Source organism: Dromaius novaehollandiae, chromosome 20 (genome assembly GCF_036370855.1).
Source record: "Dromaius novaehollandiae isolate bDroNov1 chromosome 20, bDroNov1.hap1, whole genome shotgun sequence".
In the NCBI taxonomy this organism is placed as follows: Eukaryota; Metazoa; Chordata; class Aves; order Casuariiformes; family Dromaiidae; genus Dromaius; species Dromaius novaehollandiae.
Genome location: NC_088117.1, coordinates 5,467,265 through 5,491,765, shown reverse-complemented (window position 1 = coordinate 5,491,765; position 24,501 = coordinate 5,467,265). Strand labels below are relative to the sequence as shown.

General features: G+C 49.9%; 2 protein-coding genes across 4 annotated transcripts in view; one reads left to right on the top strand and one right to left on the bottom strand.

Annotated features, from left to right (window-relative positions):
* ASTN2 (astrotactin 2) overlaps nt 1–24,501 on the top strand; it is a 426,223-nt gene that overhangs the window by 284,667 nt on the left and 117,055 nt on the right. For both annotated transcript variants that reach the window (XM_064523655.1, XM_026113784.2), the window contains one exon: nt 20,672–20,937. In XM_064523655.1, the coding sequence (XP_064379725.1) occupies nt 20,672–20,937 (266 nt within the window). The remainder of the gene's footprint in view (nt 1–20,671; nt 20,938–24,501) is intronic.
* Nucleotides 1,590–9,568, bottom strand: TRIM32 (tripartite motif containing 32). 2 transcript variants are annotated; one of them, XM_064523657.1, is made up of 3 exons: nt 9,462–9,516; nt 7,921–8,062; nt 1,590–6,433 (listed from the first exon to the last, which is right to left on the bottom strand). In XM_064523657.1, the coding sequence occupies exons 2-3, from the start codon at nt 8,031–8,033 to the stop codon at nt 4,423–4,425; spliced, it is 2,124 nt and encodes a 707-aa protein (XP_064379727.1). In that variant the 5' UTR covers nt 8,034–8,062; nt 9,462–9,516; the 3' UTR covers nt 1,590–4,422. The 2 variants fall into 2 exon arrangements, with proteins under 2 accessions (XP_064379727.1, XP_025969556.2); XM_026113771.2 differs by lacking the exon at nt 7,921–8,062 and having other exon boundaries at nt 9,462–9,568.

Here is a 24,501-nt window from a genome sequence, read left to right as displayed (position 1 = left end):
GGACATAACCTAGAGCTCTGCTAAAATAGCAGTCCATATTATTCAGAGTAGGGTCTAAGGGGCCATTCTGTCCTCCCAAGGTCTGTTTCATCTCCCTTTAGGTCTGGTACCATCATAACACAATTAAGATTGACCTAGTCCATGGGAACCTTTAGTTTCCGATTCCTAGACACAGTCAGGTGCATTAAGAAAGCTTTAAGGCAAGCTTTGCATCTATTAAAGGAGACCATTCCTTTCCCTTACACCTTGCTCTGCTTGGTCAGAAGTAAAGCATATAGAGTTTCGCTGTCCTTGAGATCTATTCCTATAAATAACAACTACATTACCTTTGTAACACTCTTACAGCATGTGGTTTCTATCATTATATTTATTTTAAAACCTCAGATTTTGACATTTTGTTCAGAGGAGGAAAAAACAATCTCGCTGGTTGCTGTGAAATTTAGTTTAGACTAAAATATGTGCTGTGAAACAGTCTGCTAAATGACCTTATGCACTGCTCATTGTAATCCAAAATTGCCAGGCAAGTAGAGTAATTAGTTGTGCAAAATGAAATAACTTTAAATCCTCACATTGAGTAATGACCCAGAAAAATCACTTAAGTTATACAATGGAAAAGACTCAAAGCATCTGGCTTTATTTTTACTTTTGTAGCTCTGCCCCCTTTGATTAAGAAACAGTCTCTCCTCCTCATCCCTTTTGAAACTGTGGCTGTTGATTTCAGAGCAGAACAAATGTTCAGGGCTTGGTTGCCTCTACCCTAAGAAATCATACCTTTCCATAAAATGGCAGGGTAGGTCTAACAGTGCTGGCATGGCACTCATTCTGCAAGGATTGTATGCATTTGATAAACTAGCAACTCATAGCTGCTTAAAGAGCTGCTTCAGATCATCTGAGATGAGCACAAGGAATAAAAACTGTCACCCAGATCAGCAAACTGAGCTGGGTAACAGAAAAAGAAGAGACCTTGTATGTGCTGATGACAAACTGGTGTCTTTGAAAGCTGAGTGGCAAATTGTTTAGCTCTCCTTTGGTTTCAGGTAAATATGCTGTTTCTAACAAGATTTTTTGCAGCATTTATCAAAATTACCCCCTGTAATAGGTGAACCCTCGTACCAGCCCTGTGAATTCTATTAACAAAATACATCACCCCTACAGTGGGGCAAAAATAAGCCAGAAAGTGCCTAAATGAGTCAGTGACGTGTGAGGACTGCAAACCTGACCCCAGCCGTTCAGACAAGCTTCCAAGTAGAGTTTACTAAGTGCAGTGCGTGAGAATGAATTCTGACCAGGCCTTTTAAACATCAGGTATCAGCTACAGCGAGAAGTAAGACATTGGCCTTATGGGACTATCAGTGTGAATGGATATAAGAAACTCTAGTATTTGTTTATGAGGTGGGTAGAGAAGTGTTAGATAGAGTTACTTGAGACCTGCCAAAGAGATCAGATTTATCCTCCACATCCTGACAGCATAAAAGAGGTCCTGTAGCTATTGTGATAGCAAGTCTAATTCCCACTGGCCATAAAAAACAATCTGCCACCAAAGGGAGGAGATGAAGTGTTTTTAATAACCAAACGAGCCGTTTGCAATGCGCTTTTAATTGGATCAATTTTTCCTTTATTACACAATCTTTAAAAATCAAACACATACTTTTAACCAGACACATTCCGTCTCCAGGTAAAGAGCAGAAGCCAAACTATTTCATCACAATTCTTAATTACTCCATTTCATCTCACTCGGCAGATGATCACAACAGTGGGGGGGGGGGGGGTACCACTGCAAGAAATACAGCACTACAAAATCATCTCATAGTCACTATTCAGCTTTGTCAGGGGAAGTGCCTACCCTAGGCTGAAGACAACAGTTTTTCTTCTCTTTCCCTTTTCTGCCTGAAACCCAAGAACAGAACAACAGCTGCTGGCTAAACATACACCCAGGCACCAATCCCAGTACCTTGGCCCACAAATGCATCACAAAGTAGTGTTATTTCCTCTGAATCTGAGAGTGGGAAACAGACGGCAGAGGCTTTGTTTAAACTGCGTAACCAGCAATAGACTGGGGTAACTAAGTGCACAGTCAGTTTACTGGATCAGCTTTATGTCCGTTTAAGCACTCCAGGAAACAGTCTTACTAGTAGTGTGGCGTTTATTGCAAAAAAATTCCATTGGAACAGAATATGACAGAGGTACATATTATCATAGATAATATTGCTTCAGTTATTCAGGTCCACGGTAGCTTCCTGCTTGAAGCAGTTTTTAGGAACAGGAGAGATGTTTAGCAGAGATCAGAAAGAGAGGAACTGCCATTACCATAATACTGGAAAAATGCCTTGAGTTACAATGTAATTAACTGCACAAGGTCCCAATAATAGTAGTCATCTCCCAAAAACATACATACAAGATGCAATCGGCTGCCCAAATTGCTGTTACATACCTTAGGCAACTCCCCCCTCCCACCCAAAAAGAGAGAAGCTGAGAATATAAATAATTACATGGAAGTCGGTAGCCTTAGTAAATACACAGAGCAGCTCAGGAGAGAAGGGGAATTTTTAAATTCCCTTGGACTCCCTCAGTGTCTTCCACCATCTACTGTGCTAATAATTCCCTCCAAGCACCTGCTCCCTTCTCCACAAGCTTCTTCCAGCAAATTACAGCGACAGAAATAGGAAGTTACCCTGGTCAGGGTGCAACTCCATCACACAGCTGGATTTTTTTTTGTGCTGGCCCTGTTCAGCTTTTTGGCTGACGAGAACAGGGAGAGGAGGAGGATAAAAATCAACCCAAAAGAGTTCTGCTCTCAGTGCTCATTCAGAAACCTTCTAAGGGCCAAACAATTGGTTGGAGCGCCTGCTGCTCTGAAGCCCATTTTACTTTGCTGTTTCACTAAAAATAATTATTTTAAAAATCTTTTAAAAAAAATCACCTGTTGCATATATGTGGTAGCACAAATAGCAAACAATTTGTTGTAGCATGGCAGCCGCTATAAAATCAGCTTTTATATTGTCTGTCGTGCCCCAAAATTTGCAACTATATTGTTGATAGCAACAAATAAATGCACTGCAGTGTAACTATTATCTGTGGCAGATTAACACTCTACCACTGTGTCCTATTTAAATGCGTCTTTTCTTCAGTAAACTATTCTAGGCAAGCAGCACTACACTGAGGTACGTATTTATCAGCCAGGAGAGTAGCACTGTGGGGGCCTTGGTTCACACAGCTGCAGTTTTGTGCTTCATTTGGCCCAAAGCCATGATGAACATGAACTCTGGTGCCTGCTGGTACCATAAAAAAAGCTGAGGAATGTAGCATTTTGCAGTGCACAGAGAAAAAGGCAATGCACCAATGGAAGTGTTTCCAAGTATTAAGGACAAATAAAAGAGAAAGAATCCCTCCTATCCCTATCTCAAGAGAAAGTAGCTTTCACATACAAAGTGCAGATGGGTGAAAACCTATCAAGAAATGCAGTGGTCTGGAAAGCAGGATAGTGAAGTGCAGGTGAATACACTGTACGTTGCATTTAATCTTGTTTACTACAACTTCCCAGTCTTACTCCCCATCACTTCCCTCTCTTCCCCCCTCCCACATCTTCATGATACCAAACATGCCTTCCAAAGACGGTTTCCAAGATACATTTAATCATAAATCACCTGTGAATATCAACAGTACGTTTCCCATATTTTCCCCCCAGCCCTCACCCTGTTTTTACCCCCCTTTTAACTAGTAGAACTCTTAATAGTAATAAAAATCCCATTGCCATCAGAGGGCAGTTTTCTGGCTCAGCTCAGTCTCCCATGATTGCACTGTACTCACTTCACATTGAACAGACAGGGTTCACAAATGGCACAACGGGCAATCTCCTGAATACCAGAACAATGGAGGGAGAAAAACCTCACTCTTCAGTTTGAAAGTAAAGCTCCATCTTTGTGCAGTTTAAGAGGGCTATTTTGTTTTATGCAGTGCTGCAATCAGAAATTGCTTTCTCTAGTAGTTGCCCAGACAACTGCTACTGAGTTCCTTGCAAGTACCACAGCAAGCGGATTGCTTCTCTAAGTCCTCTAAGGGAAAGTGATTTAGAGCAGTCAGTCAGTGTTTATGGCACAAAGAAAGACGCAATGGTTGAAGTAGGAGATGTGGCATAAGAAGGTGAAGGGTTTTATGGAGTGACCAGTCATTTAACACAGAACCGATACTCCAAAAGTGTTCTTTCCCTCATGCTTGTTCTTTTTTATTGTACAGATTAAAAAAATGCAGAACACCACCACGCAAGCTATTTTGCTTCTAAACACAAAATACGATGGCCTCTATGCCAAACCCCCTCGGGTTATGGCACAATCTACCTGAAAGTTTGACATTGGTTTCTGTCAAATTGCAATGAGGCTGGAAGAATGTGTGATGACAAAAGGGGCTTTACCTAGAGAAATGCCTTTAGGGAGTGGAGTATCTTCTCAGGTGGTAACTGTAGATCTTAATGCAGTGATCCCAACAGTCAAGCACTAACAGCTGCCCTTTGGGAGTAATGGCTATACCAACGGGGCAGGTGAGTCCTTCCCGGATTAAGATATTATAGCCACCTCCTTTAGGAAAATGTAGAATTTCTTTACGGCTGCTGTCAGCAACAATTAGGTCTCCCCTGGCATCTACACACATCCCAGCAATGCACCTGAAATCTTCATTCTCTGAGAAGAAGTGGCTAATCTGGCGTCCCAGCTGCCCATCCGGACCCACAGAGCCAATTGAAAAGCCTCCTTCTAAATGGTGCTCATACTGGCGGTTTTCCAGGTTAAGTCCCAGCCCTTGAGTAAAGTATATGGTCCCTTCAGCATCACAAGTAACAAACTTTGGGCGCACTGCGCTACATAAGCAACTGTACTTGACTACCCCAACACCGCGGTCCACTGTGAAACACCAGAGTTTTCCCCCTTCCACATCGGTCACTACAAACTGTCCGGAAGGCAGGGCTGTGATGCCCCATGGCTTGCTTAGCTGGCTCCGATGACATGCCACACAATGGCCATCCATGGTGTACACCTTTACAGAGTTATCGTAGCTGTCGGTCACACCTATCAGGCCATGGCAGTTCATGGTGACAGAAAGTGGAGTCAAATTGGGCAAGTCTGCCCCAAGGAAACTTAATACAAAGCTATCAATTCCACTAGGGCTCCGGCGGATCTCCTTCAGAAAGCCTTTACGGGTAAAAACCTGGATTCGGAAATTACCGCGGTCTGCCACAAGTACCTCTCCTTGGAGAGTGACGTGTAGGCTGACAGGGAGATTGAACATCCCTGGCAGGCTGCCCTTGGAACCCATCTTCCTGATGAAGTGACACTGCTGGATGCTGGTTGCTGCTTCAGGCATCCTTGGCTTTGCTGGTGAGGAATTTGGCGTGCAGCTGGCCTCTTCTTGCACCAAGTCAGGCTCCCTAAATGATGCCGATGAGGATGCAGCAGTTTCCATGAGTGATTCCTCCATGTTAACAGTCCGAGGTTTCTTCACCACCTGCCCAATCTGCAGTGGTCCCACATGGCTCACCTTAAGGAGTTCAACTTCTTGAAGAGTCAGCTCCCTTGGGAGACTGTTTGTCAGTTCTGGCTCTTCCTCATCTGCTGCCTCCTCCAAGAGAGCTATATCTCCTTGCTTTATTTTGGCAAGAAAATAGTCACAGCGAGACAGTATCTGCACTTCTGCTAAATTCAGCAGATAAGCTTGTTCCTCCATTACCTGATTATTTACCTTCTCCACTTCAGACAAAGAGGTGGTGAAGAACTTGCGTGACCTGGCCAGTTCTTCTTGGATCTTGCGCTCTTCTTTGCTGTAATCCTGCAGAACTGCTTTGTACCTTGATTGCAAGTCTTTCGAGACACCCTCAAGAGATGCTTTTCTTTTCTGCAGATCCCCCATGAGCTCCCGAAGTCTGGCAAGCCTCGTCCCAAACTCCCTCCTTCGTTCTTCAGCAGCCTCTTTGATAGCAATGACACTGTGCCCTTGGGGCATGTGTGATGTCTCCTTGCATGGCTCACATAAAACCAAGCTACAGCTCTTGCAAAAATGTCTAGGCAACCTTCTCCCACAAACCTTGCACATGAGAAGACCCACCACTTCACCCAGTCCTGTGGTGTCTATGATCTTCAGCACAGTAAGATTGTCAGTGAGCTGAGATAAGTTTGTGATCCGTGTGATTTTGATGCAAAAGGGGCAACGTATCCCATTAATGCTGTTTGCCAGGAGTTTCTCCAAGCACTGTTTGCAGATTGTGTGCCCGCAGTGTAAGAGCTTGGGTCTCAGGTGCTCCTCAGTAAAGGATTCCATGCAAATGGGACATTCCAGGACCTCTCGGAGTGCATCCGAGTTCAGATGAGGGGCAGTAGCCATGGCTTTCCAAGGCAGCTGTAGCCAGTGCAAAATCTTGTACTCACATTTATTCCAAGGTGCTCTGATCCTGTCCAGAAAGAAAAAACAAAACGTGATTTATTTCATTTTCAGCAGTTACATACACAAGCAATTTATTTCTGATTTATCACCCAACCCTGGAAAAAAGAAACCCAGTTAGCTTTTCCACATTTGGAAAGGGTAGATTAATCATAGCTAATCTCAGAGTGGGCAAATTCCAAAACTACCTTGCAGCTTCTAGTGCAAAGAATTATTCACTTGCAAAATTTATAAGTAGAACTGAAAGAAGTGTAATGGCAGCAATAAGGAAACCCAATAGATATTGATGACCGAATCATCTCCTCATGGCGCCCATCTCCCACTGCCAAGCCTCTGAGTTTACATAATTTACCGAAGCCCAGAGAGATTAAACCAAGCATTCAAATGCTGCACATCAAAAGAGGTACCAGATGGTACAATGCTTTAGGACATTAATATATCACCTCTGGAGACCTACGTTCAGATGTGACATCAGATACAAATGAAATAAATGTGGTTGTTTTAATCTGTTTTTCTGGATAGCCAAAATAAATTTTCAAGGTCTCATATGTTTGCTAGGAAGTGAAACTAGACAGAATGATTTGTCAGCTTCCACTGGTTTTGTGAATGACTGTACATATTGAAAATACACATCTAAGATTCTTTGTCAGTATAGGTCATTAACCTCTGCCATGCTGCATCTTGCTTCAGCATGCAAATAAAATACAGCTTAACATGGCAGTGTTCTAGCAGCTATTAGCAATAATGAACAGTCAACTCCAAATATTTGTTAAAAGTATGTATGCTAAGTGTTCGTTATTAGTTCTTAGACTTAGCTTAATTGCATATAATTTCTGCTCCTTTCATAATCTTGTAGCATTGACCTCACTCTTGTGTTTTGGTTCAGTTTTATGCCACTGTTGTTGCCATTCAGTTTTAATATAGGTTTCTTCATCCTCACATTCCTCACAGTAGGAAGCAGATCCCAGCAAGTCTCTTGCTAAAGCAGCCATCCATTCGAAAGGAACAAAATAGCGCTCTCATCATTAAGTTATTATTCAGTAGACTGGGTTTCAATACCTTTGCTATTGCATTGCTTAGCCATTAAAAAAAATGGGGAGAAAACATTCTGGCGGGGGGGGGGGGAGACGAAGGAAGTTGCTGGTCTTTAAAATGGAGAGACAGTCACAGGGAGATGTGAACAGCCAGCTTTCTCCGAATAATGGCTGCACGCATGCAGCACTCTCACTTCCCTGCTGAGTTTGCCTGCTTCATCCCTGGGAGCATTTCAGACAGAAAGGTTTGGTGTATTTCAGCTTACGATTTGCTCAAGTGGAAGAAGACAGTTGCAATGAAGAAAAGTTCTTTATGTTCATAAGGAGGGGAAAAAAAAACCAAAAGAAAAAACACATCATTTGAATTTATCAGCTTTCATCCACAGCCCAGTTCACCATTCTTTACAGCCTAGATTTCAGGGACTGATCCAGTGGTGTAGCAGAATCTCCACCAAGTACCAACCTGGGATCTGATCCTCGGCTGCCTGGACTGGTAGCACAATGAATGCATACACATTGCACCGGGGGAGCAGCGGCAGTCCAGTCGCTTGCTATTGCTGACACTGAATAATACATTTCCTTTTTATTCTTAGCATGTATCTCAGCTGTGGAAACAGAAGCCTGGGCATTGTCATGTGGATCAGAAATATTCCTCTGAAGGATGAAAATCTGTATTTTAAAATGATTTTTAAAAAGAAGACATAGGATACTAGATCTATTATTATTATTTTCCTTGGAGTTATGTCAAAAGACTTTGCTTAGGGAAGGATGAAGTAGCAGCACAGACAACAGATCATAAGAGTTACATAAAAGGTTATCTTTAAAACATGTACTTTCATTAAAGGAAGATGGAGGAGGGGATTCTGTTAAGTTAGTTTTTAGAAAGTTGATTTATATGACATTCCTTTAATATCTAAAACCCTTTTATCAGAATGCCACCACGCGTCTTAGTAATGTGAAATTCTGTTAGAGCTACAGTTTTATCTTTATCTCACACTCGGTCATGCCTTCACACAAGTTTCCTTAGCTGCTAGTTGTTCTTGCGTATCAGACATTCCCGAGGCAGTTCCTTTGACGCAGAGGAGGCTATTAGAGAAAGCCCTAGCCGAGGATCAAGCTAGAAACCTGCGTACATTATGTAAGTTTTATTTCCTTATATTCAAAGAATTTTCCTGCTGTAGCTTCTCTTTCCACTCTGTAGTTTTTAGCATGCATTGTGCAACTAACTTACATTTCACTTGTAATTCTTAGCTTATTAACAGGTTCAAATAATAGGATAAAGCTGGAAAATTTGGGTTATGACTTCCTACAGCGTTTATCAAAATATTACGCTGCCGATTACAAAACAATCATGAAAATAACGCGTTGGGTTCTTTGGCTCAACGGAAACGTTCCCAGAACGCAACTGTTTGCAGCGCTGTTGGCGTGACGAAGCGGCCGTGTGCTCAGGCCATTCGATGGGGCTGGGCTAAGTCCCAGGTGTGCTAGGAGGGAGCACACGGGCCGTTAGAGCCGGGCAGGGGTGTCTCCATCGGCGCCGCAGGCCTGGAGGCTCGCAGGAGCTTCGGCTCCCTGCAAACGGCCGCTGCGGTCACGCCGGGCGCCGCTCTGCCCCGCTCCCGTGTCCGCCCCGTCGCCGAGCGGGTCTCCCGGGGGCTGTGCGCAACTGTGGGGCCGAGCGGCAGGGCCGGACGCAGGCCCCGCTCGGCGGCGGCGGCGCACGGGGCCGGGGGGCGGCGCCCGCCGACGGGAGCCGGCGGCGCCCGTCATCCCCCACCCACCCGGGAGCGGCGGCGGGCCGGGCCCGTCCCCCCCCGCGCCAAGGCTTCGAGCGCCGCCGCGGGCAGGGCCCGGCCCGGCCCGGCCCCGCCGCCCTCCCCGCTGCCCCCCGGGGCGGCCGCGGCCTGCGGGCGCTCCCCTGCCCCGCGCCTCCTCCCCGCCTCCAGGGAGCGCGGGCGCCCGCGCGGAGCCGGTCCGGGCGCGGCCCGCGCCCCCTCGCCCTACCTGCCCGCCGCTCCCGGGGACGCTGCTCTCCTCCCCGGCGTGCCCCGCGCCGCCGCCGCCCGGTGTGACGTCACCTCCGGGCCCCGCAGCATGCTGGGGGATGGAGTTTCGGCGCGGAGTCGCTTCCGCCCCCGCTTCCCGCTGCCGCCACGCGCGCCCCGGGGCTTGCAGGGGCGCGTGCGGCCGGGGGGGGGGCGGGGAGCACCCCCAGATGCGTGCACCCCCGGGCGCGTGCACCCACGCACCTGCACCCCCAGATGCGTGCACCTTCCCCCCGGGTGCACACCCCGGCACGTGCACCCTGCACGTGCGTGCACACCTGGGCTCGGGCACACGCGTGTGCACAGCGGCACCCGCATGGCCGTGCGCACTGACACCCCCGCGCCTTCCGCCCTGTCTGCAGCCCGTCCCCCGTCCCCGAAGCCGCGCTTTGGGGAGGGCGGCAGTTGCGTGAGCCTCCGCCCCAGCCGCCAGGGCCGGTGTTGCGGCAGAGCGCGGGTAGCCGTGCCGCCGTGGGCAGAGCGCAGGTAGTCGTGCCGCCGTGGGCAGGGCGCGGGTAGCCGTGCCGCCGTGGGCAGAGCGCGGGTAGTCGTGCCGCCGTGGGCAGAGCGCGGGTAGCCGTGCCGCCGTGGGCAGGGCGCGGGTCTGGAGCGCTGTGAGCGGCGGCAGACTGGTCGCGTGGCTGCGGCAGCAAGGTCGGCCCCCGCCAATGGCCCAAAGGGGCCAAGGCTTGGGAAGAGGGCGAGAAGCAGCCTAAGGGGAGCGAGGAGGTAAGAGCAGCCCGCGGGCCTCCCCCTCCGCTGGGGCCGGCACCCCGGGCCCCTTCCCCGGCTGCAAAGGTGCAAAACCTGCGGCTGAACCTCGAGGTGGCCGGAAATGCGCCCGTTACAGCAAAGCCCTGCTGGCACCTGCCACCGGCGTGTGGGGGACCAGCGCCGGCTCCGGGGTGCACAGCCGCTGCGGGGACCTTTCCTCCTGGCCCAGCAGCGCTGGCACCCTCGGCCCTGTGCCATGGGCAGAGCCAGGGCAGGGCCTGCGGATGAGGCGGGACCTGGAGGGGCTTTGAGCAGCAATTACTTCTTCTTTATTCTTTCTAACTTTATTATATATATATATATATATATTTGTGTGTGTTGAGATATGTGCGCACACAGAGTTTGGTCTTTTTTATTTTGATTTTTGCTTAATATTGTTACCAGCTTTTAGCTTTTTCTTTCTTTCTTTCTTTTTTTCCTGGCGGAGTCCTGAGCAGGGGCTGGTTTTTGCGTCATATATTGAAAATTTGTATTTTTTAGCCCGTTCTGTAGACTGCAGTGAAGCAATCCACGGACTCCTGGCTCGAAAGCAGCTATTTTTAGATTCAGAATGGTAAATGTAATCAGTTGATTGAGTGATGCACATAAATATAGGCGATGAATAGATACGCAGCTGTGGTTACTTATTCAAGGACTCGTTCAGGGCACATCCTGGTTGATCTGAATTCCTTTCCCACAGTAGCCCTGACTCTGTCGTCGGTGGTGATCCGTACAGCTGCGGTGGCGCAGAGAGGAAGTCAGAGGTCTATGGGAGTCAGGCAGTACGGGATGTATCCTCCATCAGAGGAAAGCCTGCTTTCCCCCATCGTTCAGATGAGAGAGTCCGTGCTGCTGTCCCAGCTCTGGTTGTTGGAGGCTCCACCAGTGCCTCGAGATCAAAAGCACTGAGATGGATTAGGTGGAGGAGGTATCTGCCAGGAACACTTTGTACTGGGCCAAGGAGCGTTGCATGGTCTACATCTGACTAAAGATAATCCTTGGAGACACCTCCCTCCCCTTCCTGCCTTAGGAGCACATCCCTGCTTTCTGTCCATCCCATGCAGGGGCCAACAGCCAGGACATATGCTTTGGAAGGAAAATCTGTGGCTGTCATGATCCTTTTCATGCATTTTAACACCTGGGTGTCTCAGGGGAAAATGCAGAACCGTGTGGGCACTAACTTCTCAACAGCCTGTTGGTGAGGCTCCCTGGACCACCAGCGCTTCCCCGGGCACAGCTCGAGCCCCTTTCTAGCACCCTCTGGACCAGGCTGCAAGCTGCCAGTCCTCATCTGGCTCTGCAGGGTGGCCTGGCTCAGTTAACGGGTCTTTCCCACCCAGGTTTTTGGTGACGAAAGCCTGGCCATGGGTGGGACTGTGCTCTCAGCAAGACAAGGCAGGTGGTTGCCCCTAAGAGCATTACGCAGGACCCTTATAAAGTCTAGCTTTCTCCTTCCCCCAGGGCTAACACATGATGCTGCTGTAGAGGTAGGGTGGGGGCTGCCCTTTATTAGGCTCTTAATAGGCTTTTAAAGACTTTTTAAAAATAAGTCATCAGATCTTTCTATGAAATCCTTTGTAACAGCAGCCACATCTCCCCTCCCTGCCCAGCCGCCGGCTCCTTCCACCTTCCCGTGTTGTTTTCCTTCACTTCCAGCCCTGGGGTACCCAGTTAGAAACGCGGGCTGTGATTACATCTGGAACAGGCTCTTGTAACCTTATCCAGAAGGCAAGGGAGGGAGCAGTGCCACCTCGAAGGCTGCTCCTGCCAGGACCTCCCTGTCCCACGTTTCAGCATGGACACACCACAGACACGCACCCGGGGACGTCCCCGGTCTGCTGCTCCCGCCTGCAGGCAGCGGAGGAGGTAGTCGCTGCAGCACGGGGCCAGGGCTAGCGCCCCAAAGCCATTAATCGTGGCATCAGCCATTTCCCTGCTGCCTCCTCCTCTTCCCCCGACCTCTATATCTGACCTCTCTTCTTCCCGCCAGCCGCGTTCGCGCACCGGCTTCGGAAGCGCCTGGCTGTAATCAGAGACAGGGTGTTTTAGAAGATAGACCGTGGCTCGGCCCGGCTGGGGCGTTTCTCAAGGTCTCTGTGGTGCGGGGGTTATCAGTAACACGCCTCCCTGTTCCAGCTTGGCTTTCATTCGGCAATCCAAGACTGCTTTACAGATAGCGGAGAAATAAGTTTTACCGTAGCCCGGTGGGGCAGTGCAGGCTCGGGGCTTCCTCCGGCAGCAGGGAGGAGCCCGGGCCTGAGCAGGCATGAACGCCGTGTCCTTGTCCCTGCAGCGAGAGGCGAGTCTCTCTCAGACACAGCAGTGCCGTGTCCCTGGTGCCGGCTGGAGCACTGCTTACGGTCCCGGCAGCATCCAAGCAGCGTGCAGCAGTGTGGTGTGGGCTTGTGGGCCCCGGGGTACAAGCGGAGCCCGGGAGACATGGAGACACTCGCTGTGTAGGGAAGAGGGGAGCCCTCGGTTTAACCGTTTGTCACTAAACTGGTGTGTGGCCTCTCTGTGCTGCTCGTGTGCAGGCTGGAGGACGGAGCAGCCGGCGCGGGGCCCGCTCTCCTCTCCTCATGCCGTGCTCCATGCCCCGAGGGGCAGACCTCAGCGGGTACCTCCTGAGCAGCTCTGGCGTTGCCCTGGGACGCTGGCTGCAGGCCCCTCCGCTGGCACACCGCTGCGGCGATGAGCAGGCGCGCCGGGCTGCTGCGGCACGGAGGCGGCTGAAGGCCGGGCTGGAGGTAGTCGTGGGTCTGAGCACCACGAGTGGTGTCCAGACCTTTGTGGCGTGAAGCAGATAAGACTTGTTCAACTGGTTTGTCTGGAAGAGCATTTTGAGGAAAAGGTAGTGTGCTCTGAAAGCCCTCCCAGCTTTTTCCATAATGCCCCAGGCTTGCTGGGCTGTTGTTACAGCTTTAAGAAATTTCTCTGCTCAATGTAGGGCTGTCGCCCGAAGCCGAGGTTGATCCAGAGCAGGTCCAGCCAGCCCCAGGGCCTCCGACTGGTCCCTCGTGGCACCCTCAGGGCCAGCCCTGGGACAAGCTGCGGCCAGGGACTCGTCACGCGGGCCACCGAACCGTGAGGCCCTCGCTGCTGTTTCCGTGGCCACGCTTTGCACTTGGGCTTTTGGGTGCTCGGGTTGCGTAGGGTGACCTAGGAGCTTCTGTTAATTGGGAGAAGGGGGGCTTTTGGCACAGAAACCTTTCTTGGGTCTAGCAGAAAAGTAAGCTGAGATCCAGCTGGAAGAGCAATGATTTGAGAAGTTGTTCCGAGTTTAATCGAATGACACTGGCCAGTTGAGAGCAGCGGTCAGATAACGTGGGGGAGAGGGTGGCCCTGAGGGATGGGCAGGCAGGCGGTGGCACTGGTGGGACAGTGCACACAGTGTCCGGGGGGGGGAAAGGGACTGTAAAACCAGTGTGTGTAGGAGGTTAAATTTGTTGGCATCTGTGAAAGTTATGCATTTGGGTTGCAAGACTTGACTTTCCGAGGTATTTTGTGCATTTTCCGTAAGGATCGGAGCAGAGAGGGCAGCAGCGGACGGGGCTGTTTGGGGAAAAGCGGCGGAGTGAGCGACGGAGGGATTTCGAGCCCGGGAGCCATCCTCCCCGCGTGCCACGAGAGGGCAGCAGGCCCTCACGGACCGGGGCGGCCAAAACTGCCCCGACCCCAGCTCGGCCCCACGCAGGCCGCACGCCTGCCGCCCCAGCTGGGCCGGAGGCCACGCACGTGCCGCACGCAGTCCCGGCTGCACGGCCAGCACGGGCCACACGCAGACTGCGTGCAGCCCCGCCGCGGGCTTGGGCTGCTGTCCCTCCGCTGGGCACACTCCCTGCCCCGCAAACGGGTATGTTCGCAGCCCCAACGCTCTGCCATAGCATTGAGCAGCTCTGCGGTTGTCATCTTAGGTGCCCGCACAGCCATGCACCTGCCCTAGCTTGCAAGCGCTCGCATGAGCGCTTCTGGGCTCTGTACTTGCAAACCGCTGCCCTCCTGGACAGGCTTTAGTCATGCTTTGACCCAGATCTCCCGTGTCGTCCACTCAGGATATACCAAGGGAGCATTGCATTCCCGAAAAGGCCGGTAACAGTTCATAGGTGAGCTATGAGCGTATGGCCAGCATGCCCCATCCCATGTGTGAGCCCCATCCATGCAAGCGTTGCTGGCCGCATGGCTGCTTCAGCACAGATACCCTGAGCCAGTGTTGTTACGGTATTGCCTGGGCAGTGACGGGGTCTAGCACTGTGCGTTTCTTGCACAGAGAGCCTGGCCAGCTCTCTGCAGATGCTGTGCTTGGGCCTTCCTAGCAGCCCTGAGTAGTGTTTGCCCGTAACTAATAGCAGACAGAGTTCAAGCTGTCAGAGCACTTCATAGCCCCATTGGTTACTGCGCTAACAATATCTCACTACAAGAGAAATTCCCAGGCAAACACATCTATTGATTTTCTTTCTAACTCCCTTTCAGTGGATTTGCCAACAAATGGAGTATTATTCCACTAAGTAATAAAGTGGCAGCCGGTGCCGGTGAATAACGTATTGGCCATAAATCCCCAGTCCTCTTCTCGTGGTGGTGGCTATGTTCTCTGTCCCAGCTGGAGGGTGGCATAAGGTGGGAGGTAGACCAGAATTACCTCTTCCTTGTGGTGAAATGTAAAACTCAGGGTGTGAATCAGTAATAGCTGAGCATCAGTAACAGTCTGTCAGTGTCGGGGGTGTTAACTCACTGAACCTGGAGGACTTCCTACCTGGGTCTGTTCCTTAAATTCCCTCTATGGCTTCAGCTGGAGAACCTTCTTCTCTCCTTGTTCCAAGCTTTTCTGCTGTTAAAGAACTACCACATCCTACCCCTGATGTGGCTGCATTCTTGTGGAAAGTGGAGTGATTCCCAGTTTTGGAATGACTTGGGATCTTTTGGAACAGGCACTGTATGAAATGCTGGACCACTAGCAAAACCGTTGTCTCCTGGGAGCTCTCAAGACAAAACAGCTCTCAAATACAAAAGAATTAGGTATTATGCTTTTATAGTAGTAGTGTTATCATGCCTCCCTCTTGTCCAAGCACTAGGAGGTGCTGCTGGTAATGCTGTAAGTGTTTTCTGGCATCTGTCACTGCTGCATCCTGAGCAGGGACCCCTGAACATTGTGTCGGCAGTCATCTCTTACTCTGAGGTTGTTTAAATCCTGGTGGAGCACAGAGACAGAGCTGTGCACGAGAACAGGCAATCGATACCACTGCACATTCTGCAGTGCTCATCCTCGCTTTCTTATACAAGGCTTGATGCTTAGTGGAAGGCTGTTTTTTTTTAATACATATTTCAGACAAACAAACAAACTAATAACTCCCACAAGTTGCTGTGATGCGTCTAACCACATCCGCGGCACTGTGCTTCCAAACAGATGTTGCCAGGATTCACTGAGTCGCCAGCAGCATTAGCGAAAGCATGTTCAGATGCAAGGGCTGATAAGGAGTCCCTCCCTCCTCGCTCTTGGTACACTGTGCTGCAGCCCCAGCCAAGCCTGTCTTGCTGCCAGAATGGGGCCTTTGGAGGTACCTAGCAGTGGTCACCTGCAAAGACTTTCCCTGGGAACATAGTTGAGACTTTGAAAGAACAATTTGCGTGCTTTGGGAGGTTATCCAGCCCTGCAGAAGGCTCATGCAATGTGGACCTGAACCATAAAGCTGAGTTTACTTACTCTGGACTTGATCCAGATTGCAGTGAAGACATCAAGAGTATTTCTGTTGGCTCCAGTGGCAACTGGAGATGGCATTTCAATGTTACATTTCAGGGTCTGGTTCTGATTCTCTAATCCTATGGCAAAAACGTCCTTTGACTTCATCAGGAATAGGGTTGGGCCATGCATATTTTAGTCCAAGAAGCCAGTCAGCTGGGCCTCAGCACTGACAAATATTGTACAGCAACTAGGTAATAAAAGCCAGACCAAGCCTTCAGGAATACGTGAGGTTTCTCCAGTTCACTATTGGGTTTGCCTTGGGGAGAGTGGGCTGGTCTGTGAGCCCCTTACTTGCATGCAGATAACTGAACAAATAACCGAAATTCATCTGAGACATGGTAGAGAGGGAGCTCTAGGGACCTTGTTCTCTCTCAGTTCTTCTTTGGCTAAAGTTGCAACAGCAGGTCCGGGAATAAAGCTAACGTGTTTTGGAGGAATATTTCTCCCTAATTTGAATTACTCTTCTGTGAGACCCTGAAAGTGACAGGTGAAGTGCATGGAGTGAGAGAAGGAAGCACACTCTCCATCAAGGAAACCACCAGCTTTCTGGGGATGAATGCAGTGCTGCTGAAGGCACCTGGAGCTGATACTCTCCACTCCCAGAGCAAGTAGATGAGGATTAGCAGTTCCTCCTCACTGCCTCTCCCTGACTCTGGAGGAGCTGGCTCACAAAGTAGGTTGTGCAGCCAGCACTCTCAGAATAGATTTTAATTGCAGAAATGGGGTGATTATTCCCATAGGACTGTACATAGGCCCCCAAAGCTCATTCCACAAAAGTTACCAGGAATTGCTATCCAGTGTTGATGACTTCTAGTCTACTCTTCTAGGCTGGCAATTTGGCAGTGAAGCCTGTCTCCCTCTGCTGAGCTGTGTTCTGTTCCATTTTCATCATCTGGAGTTGAACCCAGAGCCTTTTTGATACGAGGGAACACCTTGAATCAGTTGCCAGCACATTGAATCATTAATCTGAACTACAGTAACCCCTTACATCCCCAGGAACGTGGTCCACAAAGCATTGCTGTTCGCCAAAGTGACTGGGGCTTCAGCTGTAATAAAGAGGATTAAATGCAGACACGCGTTTCTACCTTACCTATGAAATCTGCTGCGCTGACAAGTCTGTCACAAGTCACCTGGCTCCACAGTTAATCTTCCATTACGGAGAGAGTGTGCCTGCTCTGCAAGGGGAGCTGTGCTACTCTTACAGCCTCCCTGATGAGCCGCTGTTTTTCTACTTTACATTATTTGCAGAACTCTGATCTTCTCCCAGGGCAGATCCATTCAGTGACTGCTGCTCTTGAAAAGGCTTTGCCCCCTTCATATTTCCTTCAGAAGGAAGGAGGAGCACTTTTCTTCAAGCCAGTCCCCTCGGAGAGCTTTTAAACTACCACTTCTACCACTCCACCCCAGCTGCAGTGGCCTTTCCTGGGAGCGATGGACAAACGAGGTGACTGGTCCTGCAGGACATGTTCTATGAGCTCCTGTTCATTTTCTCTTCTTGCTAAAGGGAGTTGTGTTTCTAAGTGGGTAGACGCTGGAGGACTGCCCTCCTTGTCTAGCTGGCTGTAGCCCACCATTTGCAGGGAAGCCATGTCCTCTCCTTCCCCAAGGTGGCATGTCTGGTGGAGTAGAACTGCACTAGACTAATGCAAAGACTTGAAGCTCTCACAACTGCATCAATCAAGCAGTGTTGTCACTCAGCATGGGCCAATGCAGGGAGACTGCTGAACTTGCAAGCCAAGCACGCTTTGAGTTAGCTCTCTTGCAGAGGGGAATTCTTGCTCAGAGGTGTAATTTACTCCTTACTTGCCTCAGCTTGCTCCATGTAAACACAGATTATAACTGAGGAAGACCAAGAGAGGTTACTGCCTGTTTGTACTCTAATAGCACCAAAGACCACAAGCATCATGTGAAAGTGCATCATGAGAAGGTGCCCTGTGCTTCAAAGCAGAAAGGACAGATAACAAAGGCAGAAAAGCACAGAACAGAGAACTTTGGAAAGAGCCTCAAGCAGGGCATCCTAAAGGGCGCTCCAGTAGCTTGACGTGCTGCTCATCCATCCTAGGCTGTCTTCATCTCTCCTTCCAGCAGGTGTGAAGTGTGGAGATCAATGTGCATGGTAAGCAATGATGAGATCACCTGCTCAGAAATGTCTGTTTTTCCCAAATGTGTGTTGTTGCCCACCACAGGGCTAGCTTTAAAAAGGCACATTTGCAATTTTTAGGCAATTGATTGGGAAATGACTTCGTTGCTGTACTTACCTTGCAAAGTGAGTATAGTTTGGGTGAATGAGGACAACACAGAAGTTCGCTAATGCTTCTTGAAACAAAAGCTATTGTTTCCATATGATTTTATCAGGACACCCCTGTTGAGTGCTAAATTGTTGTGCCATTTTCGTGGACTGACTAACTGTTGGCACACACAGGGACTGCGCAACAGTGCTAAATGTGTTGGCAGAAGCCTATGTGTGATTTGGACAATGATTTTCAGGCTTGATTTGAAAGGCTTGAAACTGTGTATCAGATCTTCAAGCAAGCTGATCAGCTATGACTTCTTATTGACTCTTACCAAGCCTGAGTAAAGGACACATCCAGCTGTTAGATGCCAATGGTTTATAATCCTTAGCTATCGGGCCAATACTGAGGGAAAGAGGATTTGATATACCACTGTCAATCATGAGATCAAGTGATTCCCTTCCTCTTAATTTGCTGCTTATGTTTTCCCTTAAAACATGTCTCCAAAACTTCTTTCCTGGTGGACGTTCTCTGAAATCACTGCTTGAAGCCCCCTAAATAAGCTTTTCAGCCCAGAAGGGTCATCATCATCCTAATCTCCTTCTTCTAAATGTAGTTTGGTAGCTATATTGAAAAAAGAAAGTGTTACTCTTATCTAGAGGCGAGGAGAGGTCTGTGGAATCACCTTGTAGCTTCCATTTCTCTGAGCCAGACAATTTCATACAGCTTCATGGCTTTCTCTTATCAGGCTTGAAATTATCTGGAGCCACTCTCCCAGATTTGTAACCCCTCTGAGAACCAGTTCCAGCTCTTTTTTTCCATGTCTCTGTATCCCACTGTCTCCTCAGATGCTGAGACACCTCCTTCACAGCCTTGTTTTAATTTATCTTAGCAACTGTCCCTCTTTAATCCCGCTGAAAGATGGGTGCATTGGAATTTGCTCATTCCTCCTGTGACAGCTTTGATCCTGTGCACATAAGTGTTCCCTGACAGCCAGAGGGAGGGGAGGGGACTGTCCCTAGCCTGAAGGGCTTAGAGAATAATGAATGAATACTGTATTTATTTGTATTTCTAATTGACATGCTCCTTGCCACATCAACTGCATGTCACTGCAAGCTGAGGCCATTGAGACAGTCTTCATTCCTGTACAGCTCCTTCTTTGGACTGGGAAGCTGCTGAAGGCAACAGTCATCTATCCATCCATCCCATAGTGCTGTGAGCCTTACTCGGGCACAGGACAGAGAAAGGTTTCTCCTCTGTAGGCCCGTCACTAAACTGTGAAGGTTGGGACTTTCTTCTTGGATCAACCCAAGAGAAGTGTTTACAGATACAGAGGTTAAATAGGAGTGTACAGTATAAAGATGGGATACCTGGCTCTTCTTCTCAGTATATCACGAAGCACAATGCTTTTCCTTGATCTTAGCAAGTGTTTGGGCCAAGGAAGAACAAATAAGGCTCTCTGGATTTATCTCCTTGAGATCTACCAGGAAGTTTCACAATGGGTTTCAAAGGCCTATTTCCTGAAAGCTGAATATTAATTACCATTAATAACAGCAGTGCTTCTCCACAGCTCCTTCCATGAGTGTAGCTAAGAGTGCACCACAGTATCTGCTGAGCCTCGGAGCCCCTGCTCCAGGGTCTGTGGTGTGGTCATCCCCCTGAAGGAGCGGAGTTGTCTCCTGTACTGGAGCACTGCCGTTCCCTGGAGTTACCTCTGAAAGCTCCTTTGTGCTACTGTCTTCTGTTTAGCTTGCCTTGCTCCCTTCCCAGCTAGGCTGTGGATATATCAAACATGCTAACTCGGCATGGTGGCACTGTGTGGTTGCTGAGAGGATGCAGGGTCTTGACAGCTTGGCTTTGGAAATGCCTCTCTCTATTCCCTGTGCAGCTGGATCATTCTGGTACCCACTTATCCTCTCTGCTAAGAGGCTTCATTGTACAATGTAACCTGTTTGCCAGCCTCTTTCTGTTCAGTCTCAGTGCCCTCTCTAATACTGTGTCACCCAAAAATGAGAACCAAGGACCGCAGGGGCTGGAGAGGGCTGGAGTTGGGGGCAGGGGAGAGGAATCAACTATTTGACCTGGTCCCATTGGAGAGGGTGTTTTTTGGTAGAGAAGATGTAGTTGGATGGTTTTATTTCATCTCAAAAAGCAGAAAGTGAACGTGCAAATTACAAAAAGAAAGAAAGAAAACATGGCCAACTCTGTCTCTCTAGAAGGGTTTGGTTGGAAATGCTTACACTTTCTACCCACTCCTGAGCAGCAACCTGCAAGTCCTGTTTTTCTCCTTCTCTCCTTGACCTTTTCTGATTTCCTGCTCCCACCTGGCCTGCACCATCAGCAGCTGCATTTATCCTGGCTGCAGTGAAGTTTGGGTTTGGGAAGTGCACTGTGCTGAGATTTATTTTATGCTGTTTGTTTTCTTTCCTCTCCCTGTCACCAAACCAGAAACAACTGAGCTTGGGAACAAGAAGGAATTGAAATCCATGCCGTTCATCACCTACCTGTCGGGCCTGCTGACAGCACAGATGCTATCTGACGACCACCTCATCTCAGGTGTGGAGATTCACTGCGAGGAGAAAGGGCGCTGCCCATCAACCTGCCATTTGTGCCGGCGCCCAGGCAAGGAGCAGCTCAGTCCGACCCCAGTCCTTCTGGAGATCAACCGGGTGGTGCCTCTGTATGCTCTGATCCAGGACAATGATACCAGAGAGGTGAGTGAGCTGGTGATGGAGCCAGGTCCATCACTGTGTTCCTGCCTTAGTCACCTCTTAAGTCTGCCTTCCTCTGTCTCTGTGTAAACACCGAGTTTCCTGGAACAGAGCAGTGTTTTTGTGTGCGTTTGGTGGGGAACACTTCTGAATGGCGTCAGGGACAGTGATGGAGCTGTCAGGTCTTCCTGCCTGCTACCCACAGCCCCCTTTTCCCCACATGGTCTCACGGACCTGTATCTCTCTGCTTTTAGTGGAGTGAGGGCAATGCCTCGAGCAGCCTGTGTCGCAGTGACTTTTTGTGTCCACCTGCAGCAGATAACCAGTGCTCAGGATTCCTCTTGTGGACAGTCTCAGGAGCCAGGCTCCAGGCCAGTGTTTCATTTCTGGGTCTGAAATCTCAGCCTTTGGCTGTGTGAGGAGTGGCCAAAGCCCTTCAGGGTCCCTGTGTGGCTTTGCAAAGTGCTGACGGAGGGACAAACCAGCCTCCTGGGACAAGTCCACAGCCACAGGAGGTCACTGTTACTCCAGGAGGGACCAGCAAAGCTGGAGGTCACCCTTCCCTAGGGCCTGCCTCCTCTCCCTCCTGCAAATCCTGCAAGAACTTCAGTGTTAATCATATGTAGATTTATTTCCCACTTTCTCTGTTCCCTTCAGCCCCCCACCCCACTCCCAAATCCAAAAATGACAGACCTGTTTAAAGTCACTTATTAGCACTGAGTCTGCACTTGATTAAGAGGCTTGGAGTGAGCCAGCGCGCAGCAGCTGTGGGTGGGATGGAGAGGGCTGCAGGTCTGGAAACAATCCTAGTAAATGGAGGTGTGACCACCGAGCATGATCCTTCACCCCCTTCCAGATCTGCAGGCAAAAGAGCCCCTGTGCTTCTCTCTGTAGGCAGATCCCTCACAGGGTTTGTCCTTGCTTGTCTAGCCCTTGATCCCACTCCTTCTCTTCCACCCATTCCCCTCTTTGTTTTCCATGCAGCCATGCCTGACTTCCATCCCTCTGTTCCCCTCTCCCTCCAGCTGTTTTCCCCAAGCTCTCCTTCTCCCATTGTTTGTCATCCTGTTTTCGTGCTTTTCCCCTTCCTCGCTGTCCTTGCTTTTCCCCTATACCATCTTCCCTTGCGAGGGTCTCTCCAGCCTGCCTTGGACTGGCCCCACTGCTCCCTGCCTGTGGCTGCTCTTCTCCACACCGTGGTGCTCCTTTGATTCTGACTAGCAAACCCTGGTTCAGCCCTATCTTATGGCCTTACAGAGCCTTTGAGACCTAGGCTGGCCGCATCACTGCTCCACCACCCATGGCAAGGAGAGGATCATCTCTTTCTCCGTCGTCTTCAGTGAGTGCATAGAGAATAGGGATTTCTCCAGAGCCAGATGGCATTGACCGTCTGCATCCTTTCCTCACTCATGCCCTCTCTTCCTACTGGGCAGTTGTTAATTAGACATTTAGCTGCCTTTATGTTGAGGCATTGCTGGTACAGGGAGAGCAGTGCAGTGGCTGGTTTCCTTCAGGCAAGCAGGAGGCTGCTCCCCAGCAGCAGCCTGCAAGATGGCAGCTCCTTTTTGGGGAGACAGGTCAGCCAGCAGGGAAGGAGTTAACAGTGAAAGCAAGCAGAGCCCAGCACAATCTGGGGGACACTGCTCATACCAGCTCCCATTTCCTGGCCCTGGGCCCAGGTGGCAAATGCCACCCTGACTCTCTGTCTCCCGGCTGGAAGATCCCCTCCTTCTCTCACCCCGGCAGGCCCCTGCCTGCCCCGGCGGGCTTGTTTGGGGCACCTCTCTGTCCTGGGGAGCACGAGAGCCTGTGTTTTGCCAACAGCAGCCTCCCTCCCTCCCTCCCTCCCTCCCTCTCAGCGGAGGGCTTGTCCCATCAGCTGCAGCTGGAACGCAGCCCGCATTGTGCTTTCTGCCGAGGCACTGGGAAAAACAACAAATAAACAAACAAACAAGACCCTAATGAAGCAACCAAACAAGAAAACCCCCAGCCATCTTCTAGGAGACTGTTGAATGAATCCCTCATCTTCCCTGCACCTGCTCACCCAGAGGTGGATGTGCACCCAGAAGGAGCCTGTCTTTGCGAGGGTGCGTGCTGTGTGTCAGTTTGCTTCCCCTTCACCCCGGGGCTCTCTTTATCAGCCTTGATGCCTCAGGACAGCTTGGCTTAGATGCCAGGGACCCAGCTTCTCCCACAGCAAGCGCAAGAGGTTAGTGGTTGTAGGTGGAGAGGATCGGGCTGTTGCAAGACAGAGGACAAAAGCAGCTGCCAGAGCAGATGCTAAGGTGTGATATAACCTAGAACACCAAGAGCTGGGAATGAGTAGTGTGCCGGGAAGACTTCACCTTGAGCTGCTCAGAGCAGCAGCTCCTGGGGGTGGGAGGCAGGTCGATGAATACTGTCCCCTCTGACCCATGATCATTCAGCTGAACTGGGTCTCATTTGGACTGCAGGCTTCTCCTGATGGCCAGCCCTCTCACACCCCTGTTGTCCTGCAGCCCATCCAAGGGCCTTATCCTGGCCATGGCAGGACACAAGGAATAATTTTTGGCTTCCATGTCCTCCCTCTCTGTCTCTTTCTGTGCTGCCCCCATTTCCTCAGCATTAATCAACTATCTCAAAGCAACTTCAGTGTTTTCCTTTCCTTGTCTTGCTCTTTTTCTTCTCTTAAACCTTCATCTTCTCTGCTGTCCTGCTCCCTCCATCCCTTTTCTTCCTCTACAGCCTGCTTCTCACCTTCTTCTCCATCAGTCTCTTTCTTGCAGGTTATTTATTTCTCTCCCTCTCCTCCCCCTGCTCCCCTTCAGCCCCACAGGCAGGGACAAGTCCTTGTGCCTTCAGTCTGTCACCTGTAATTTATAGCTCCCAGCTCAGAGCTGCTGGGAGATGCTCATAACCACTGCTGTGGAAAGCTATGACTCCGGTCTTGGTACTTGCATGAGGTGCAGCACCCGAGTGTCTCCTGCATGGCAACGCCAGCAGGCTTGGGGTCTGCAATGGGGAAAACTGCACAAGCCTCTCTGAAAGAGGCCGTGCTGATGTTACCTAGGCCTGTGCCTTTGAGATGATAGCTTTGTGTAGGGCTAGCGCTGCCTGTGTGAAAATATGCGGCCAAACCTCTCACAGCATCATAAGCTTAATGCACTCAGCTCCAATGATAAGGGATGCCAACTTGTTATATGAGCGTGGTCTTTCCCTCATCTTTCCACATGATTAAAGGTGGTGAGTGAGAGAGACAAGAAAAAGGAAGGAGTTAGTGTTACATAAGAAACAGCCACCTCCATGGTGAGAACCACCATGTGGTTGAGACACAGCAAATGTGCTCCAATGCCATTGCAAATGTGAAGTAAAGAAATCAGTTTAAACCACTTTCTTAAACCACCACTGCCTGCCCTTGGGATAGGCTCTCAAAGGGTATTTGCTGTAAGAAGCATCTGACATAAGGGTGAGATGATGAAACATCCTCTTTCAGCATCACGCAGGAGGCCTGGAGATGGTCCTGGTTGGTAACAGAGTGGCACTGGCCTGTGGCATAAGCAAGACTTGCAGATGTCTAAGATGAGCACT